This window comes from Gavialis gangeticus, unplaced genomic scaffold, assembly GCF_001723915.1.
Source record: "Gavialis gangeticus isolate Ggan-Ray unplaced genomic scaffold, GavGan_comp1, whole genome shotgun sequence".
Lineage (NCBI taxonomy): Eukaryota > Metazoa > Chordata > Crocodylia > Gavialidae > Gavialis > Gavialis gangeticus.
Window position 1 is genome coordinate 44,216,578 of NW_017728994.1, and position 6,564 is coordinate 44,223,141.

General features: G+C 39.5%; 1 protein-coding gene across 3 annotated transcripts in view; it reads right to left on the reverse strand.

Annotated features, from left to right (window-relative positions):
• The window catches only part of ADGRA1 (adhesion G protein-coupled receptor A1), an 841,033-nt gene that overhangs the window by 338,960 nt on the left and 495,509 nt on the right, over nt 1-6,564 (reverse strand). For 2 of the 3 annotated variants that reach the window (XM_019502677.1, XM_019502678.1), the window contains one exon: nt 4,241-4,456. In XM_019502677.1, coding sequence (XP_019358222.1) covers nt 4,241-4,456 — 216 coding nt within the window. Of the gene's footprint in view, nt 1-4,240; nt 4,457-6,564 lie in introns of those variants that run through there. The other variant, XM_019502679.1, reaches the window with a different exon arrangement.

The window sequence follows — 6,564 nt, forward strand, 5'->3', positions numbered from 1 at the left end:
CCAGAATGGACCAAACTATACACAATAAACTTAATAAATTAATACTATTTCTCTATTTGCATACAGTCTAAAAACAGACTCCAAATATTATGGACTGATAATTTAAATACTGTATGCCAATGTATTCCAGTGTATATCAATAAATTGCTAACCAGGAAATATGAATTTGAAAATCTCCAGAGATCTGGACACTTCTGGTCCACTTTTGAGCCAAAATCATGGTTCTGTTCCTTCAGACAATTCTGAGGAAGAAAACACTTTTACTGTCGAGAAGCAAATACATATAGTTGCAATATTTGTCTCTTTTTCTGTAGTTATCCAGTAGGGGTGTTCGAAATGGGCCCTATTCGATTCAGATTTGGCTCGAATCAGGGACAGTGATTCAATCCACTAATTCAGATCACTGTCCCTGATTCGATTCGGCCAAATCTGAATCTGATGATTCAATGCTGATTCAGTGAATCAGCGATTCAGACACAGGCACAGGTTTAAAAGTTTTCTACATACCTTGAGGTAGCAGGTGCAGCTCATGATCACTGCAGCGCTGGGGTGGATGGAGCATCCCACAGCAGTGTGGTGGGGTTCTCCAGTGTGCTTGGCAGCAAACCCACAAGTTGACTGGAAGTAGTCATGGTCCACTTCTGGGTCTGCTAGGGAGTGCATGGGGGACCCTCCCCTGCACCCACCTGGCCCAGCGATCGGCCACAGAGGGACCCCAGGTGCCCCCCCCAGACCCAGGAAGCACCAGTCGCTGAGGTGGGAGGGGCATGGGGGGGGGCCAGCACACTCCCTGGTAGACCCGGAAGTGCTTCTGGTCCACTTCGGGGTCTGCTGTTGAGCATACTGGGGAGCCCCCTGTGCTTCTGTGGGATGCTCCATAAGCCCCAGCACTGAAGGGATCATGAGCCCCTGATACCTAGAGGTATGTAGAAAAAACATTTAAAGCTGTCTCTATGTCTGAATCGCTGAATGTCTGAATCTCTCCGAATTGATTCAGAGGCTTCTGAATCAATTCGGGGAGATTAAAAGATCTTCTGATTCAATTCAGATTCAGAGATTTGGCCATCGAATTGGGCCAAATGTCCGCTGAATCGAATCAGGGACCGAAGCTTCGCACAGCCCTCTTATCCAGCTCTAATTAATGTTCAAAGAATATTGCACTGAAATGAAATATTCTAAAGAATCAAGTATAACATTAAGCATTCATTTCAAATTTAAGATGGTCAAACTTAACGAATAAACTCTGGCTCAGATGCTCCATTTTTTTGCATCTTTCATAGTTATGTATAGCTTTAAAAAGTACAAAACACAACCAGACAACTAAATCTGTACGTTATACCTACCTCGTGCTCAGAGCCGGGACAGTAGGCAGGGTTGAGGCACACCTGGATCCTATGCACAGGGCTGGGCCAGTGCATGGGATCACACCTGTGGACCTACCCTGCACACTGACCCCACTCTGGATCTGGCCCATAGACCCACCCAACCCACAGGCTATGGCCCCATACTACTTATCTGGACAGAGGGGCCAGAAGGTTGAGTACCACTTATTTGGAGATAGAAATTACATGAGAGGTGAACTATAGCCAGCCCATTGTTTAAAACAAAATGAAAAAGTATTATTTAACTTGCAAGCATAAGGGAAAAGCCAATTTATGAAAACATCTTGCTCTTCAGACAAAAATGAAAACCAAAATCTACTCAGCATGTATACTTGCACGTTAACTTTAAGATGAGTAAATTTTTAGAGATTTTAGAAATAACCTAGTGAAAATACAAGGATGTTGCCACTTAATCTAACTATAAACTGCATTAACATGTTGCTATAATATTTATAAATTTATACACACATTCTTGATAGGTAATAATCTACATAATGAACTCACTTCTCTCATGCTATCTAATATAGTCCAAAATTACTTTGTGTGCTAAAAAAGTAAAGCATTATTTTTTATTTCTATCATGATTTTCTATGTATATTCAACCCCTGAGGGTTTCCTTTCTATACATCATGTAGATTTGAAAGCAATCTCTCAATCCCCTCAAGTAGTGTTGTAACAGAAGGAATCCTTATTAGCAGACAATTATAACTATTTAATTCTATTGCCCTCTATTGACTCAAGGCCAGAAGCACAGATGGAACTTCACAATGGGGGAAGAGACAGAAAATGAACCAGAGGTAAGTGGTTGCCATTTGACATAGTATAAAGATGGCTGCACAATGTTCATGGGGTGTTCACTTTGTACATCACCAGTTAAATAACTGATTGCTGTCCTCGAAGTGGATGCCTGTAGACATGCAGGGAGGCTGCTCCAACACACTGTAATTACAGTGCACCAGAACAGAATTAATCAAGTCTGCCAGATCATGCTAATTAGCACACCTCCAGCAGTCTCTGCGTCTCATGCATCAGCATCCCCATGCTTCAAAATGGTGGGGGAGGCACTTTAACTAAAGCTCATCGAATGTTCACCTATTGGTAGTTACCAAGTTTGGAAAATTTAACCCAAAAGGTGAAAGTTCCTCGATGCTATGAGTGAGTAAAAACATGGAATAAGAATGGGAAGCATAATGTAACCTTATATGCTATATAGAGAGGTCATTGTTGTTCTTCCTATAATGCATAAACCCTCAGATAAGAGGTGCATAATTTGTGCCAAACTACAATCTTTGAACATATCAGTGTACAGCTTAAAGGGACTGTCAAAGTAAGTAGGGTCAGAAATTCACTCTGGGGTTTTTTTTATCTGTTTACAGAATCTGCCATTTTTTAAACAAATGTTTCAATGGTCTTTTCTTCTAGAAATGGATGATAGATTCCAACAGTCCAGCACTCATGTGAAAAATATTTTTCATAAGTGTTGGAAGAGGGAAATGTGTCTAAGGAAATGGTTTCATTTTCAAGGAGTTCTTATAAATACCAGTAAGAAGAAAAATGTATTATAAAGTTATGAAATAAAAACTTAACAGTTTCCTTTTAAGGAACCCTTGCTTGATTTGCAAGACTTCTTTGGTATCAAATTAACAGTACATTCCTGATGAAATCTTATATTTGGTTATAATAATAGAACAATGGGGATCTAAAGAGTAGTATAAAAAACGTGTTGCCCCTGCAGTTTAAAAAAATGGATTTTTACTCACTGAAACTAGATATGAGGCTCTCTCACCATACGTATATACACTTGCTGTTTCAGTGTACCTGCAACTGATTCCGTGACATAAATTTCAAGAGTTAAATCCTTCTTCAAAACCAGAAGCATTTTTATAGGTCACCCTTTGAATACATGGCTTAATAATGTCCAAAGAGGGGATAAACTACATAAAAGGAAAGTAATTTTTCCAATTTTCCCTTCAGTTTGGTGACAGGATTTTTCCTTTAAAAATTCTAAGGGGCTCCCGAGAACTCCCTTTAGCACAGCATGAACATTACATAATTCATACAAAGGATTAAAAGGCAGAAGGGGGAAAATAACTACAATCAAAATGCTCTCAAAGTTCAATAAGCTAGTAGTTTTACCCAGAAAAGTTTCATTTTAGAGTACTAAATATTTTATGAAATAAGCCTATTAAAATAAGATCACGTTGAAGGATAACAGAAATTCAACCTTAGAACACTTGAATCTAATAACACGCTCAACCAAATGCAAAATTCTATTTTCTGCTAGATCAAAATTTAATTGTTCCACTTTATTATTTGATAATAATAATGAATTCTATTAAGAGGCTTATTTATTACTGTTTTCCTTGGGCTACTCCAGAACTCCAAGGTAACACTGTTCTATTATATCCAGTTTTAGAGATAAGAGTGTAACAATTTAGTGGAAGTAAAAATGATGATCTTAAAAATGTCACATTCTTTACAATCTTAACTCACCCAAGAACTCTTTCCTAAATCACACCTTGAAGATGGCTCACACATATTCATAAAAATCACCTCTGTTTATACAATGTATTTTATGTCATGCATGACAACATTTAATCAATATTGAGGCTTATCTACACAACAAAACGCACAGAAGTAAAATAAGCATTGTTATGACACTCAAAATTATATTGTTAAGGCCAACAGGAAGTTACATTTTCATCTTCTATTAATCATTTGACAACACTTTAAAAAAAAAAAATCACACAATTTATATTATCAACTTGATTCCTGTAGCAATCCAATTAGAACTCTACTTGAAAACACAAATGAAAATATTTATATGGTCAGTTATATTAATCATTTGTATCACTTACCTTGGTAGAAAAATTCACCAAGGAACCACTGAGGTTGCCAGTATTACATTTAAAATTCAGGTATTGGTCCGGGTGATAAACTGCTTCCCAACTCCCCACATCACGGATTAATGACCTGTCTGAATTTGCAGATATTTTCTGAAAGGATGTGCAAGTCATTCCTATGAAGCTTGATGGTTTGATCACAAAGGCCTCCAGAGCAATATTAAGAGACACCTGTTAAAAATTGAAAAATATATTTTGAAGGAAATCAGTAGCATAAATTATGCATTGGGTATACTCTCTCTCTCTCTTATGCATACGTAGGAAAAAATATCAACATGTTTCCTTTGGACTGTGAGTAATCCCACTAAGATTTAGTTTCGTCTCCACATCACATCCCTCCTTCCAAGCCTAATCTTCAGCACCTACACTGGTTGCTGCCTACCTCTCATATCCAGTTCCTGTCTGATTCCCAGGTCCTGCCCATTCTCCAGTCCCTGTCCTGATTACCGATTCTCAGCTACTGACTTTAGTTTCTACTTAGGCTCCAACTCTGATCTGTGGATTGGACTACCCTAACCCTGGTCCTAATGCCTGAGCTTGCTTGTCAGAACTAGCTTAGCTTGGATGCTGGCACAGAAAGCTCCTTGAGCAAGTTTGCGGAAAATGTGAAACTGGAAAAGATGGAGAACGTATTGGAGGATGTGAACATAATTCGAAGGGTTCTCAACATATTGGAAAGTTGAGCTAGAACAAACAGGATGAAGTTCAGTGCAGACAAATGCAAGGTGCTACACCTAGGGAGGAATATTCAAAAAAACAAGTATAAAATGAAGGACAGTTGGATGGATGGTAGCACTAGGGAATAAGACTTGGGAGCCTTCATAGCCCACAAACTCAATACAAGCCTGCAGTGTGATGCAGCCACACAAAAGACGAATCTAAGTTTGGGCTGCATCAACAGAAGCAGTAGGTGTAAGACATGAAAGGTGATAGTGCCTCCCTACTAGGCACTGGATTGGCCTCATATGGAGTACTGCATGCAGCTGTGGGTTCCACATTTTTAAAAAGACATGGAGAAATTAGAGGGGGTCCAGAGGTGGGCAAAAAAGATGATCAAGGGCTTGGAAGGCAAGTCATATGAGGAGAGGCCGAAGGAACTAGGCATGTTCAGCTTGTGCAAACGCACTTAAGAGGGGACGTGATAACACCCTTCAAACCCTTGAAGGGCTGCCATGAAGAAGAATGAAACCACCTTTTCTCTCTTGCCACTGAATGGAAGACAAGGACCAATGGCTTGAAGTTGCAACAAAATAAATTTAGATTGGATATTCAGAAAAACTTCACTGTTAGAATAGTGAGGCAGTGGAATAGACTGCCTAGGGAAGTTGTGGACCCACCATCACTGGAAATGTTCAGGAAGGTTGAACAGTAACTGGTCGGGTATGGTCTAGGTGTAGCTATGCCTATTTTCTATTATGGGTATTTCCTATGCTTCTGGGCTTTGCTGGTTGCTGCCATCCTGCTGCACTGCTCCCCATCCACTACTTTTTCAGCTATATACATCAGGGTGTTTTTAAGCCTCCCCAGAGGCATTGGGTGTTGGCCGTGGTTTACTACTGATACATTTAGCAGGAGATTTAATTTTACAGAGATTACATCTAAAGCTAATGTCCATGAGCTTTGTGCAGTTTTACTCTGTTGAAAGAAACTACTGCATTTTCAGTGAAGCAGTTTACTGGCTAATTGCTTGCTGGCTAAACTCCAAAAGGAACAGAAGTTGTTTAGTACTGTGTGAGACTATATATGAAACTCCACAGCTTTGTTTATTTGTAAGCTGTACTCAACTGTATTCCAATTCTCATACAGAAGACTATAAGAAGAAAAAAGCTAAAGGACAGCAAATAGGTTACGGACATATATCTACATTTTGTGTAAACAAAATTACTTTGGATAGGAATGATAACATGCACCTAAAGTAGGGACAAGTACGACCTATGGCATTTAAAATAACATTTGTAATGACATTTAAAATAATCCAGATGTTTTTACCAACAGACCCACTCTTGTTATAACTTGGAGCAGTGGGGGCCAACATTTTTTTTGGCAGGAGTACCATAAATTAGCCCTCCAGTCTCCCTGAGTGCCACTCGAACATCCTTCCCCTGCCGAATCTTCCACTTTGCTTCCTGTTCCTGCCCTGTGCTATCTGCCCAATCTGTTACTCTGTTTTATATTTCTTGCCCTATCTGCCATTGTGCTTCTTGCTCCATCCCCAATCTGCCATGTGCCACACACACAAACTGCCTGTACCACTAGTGCCATGCATGGACCCAGGTTGG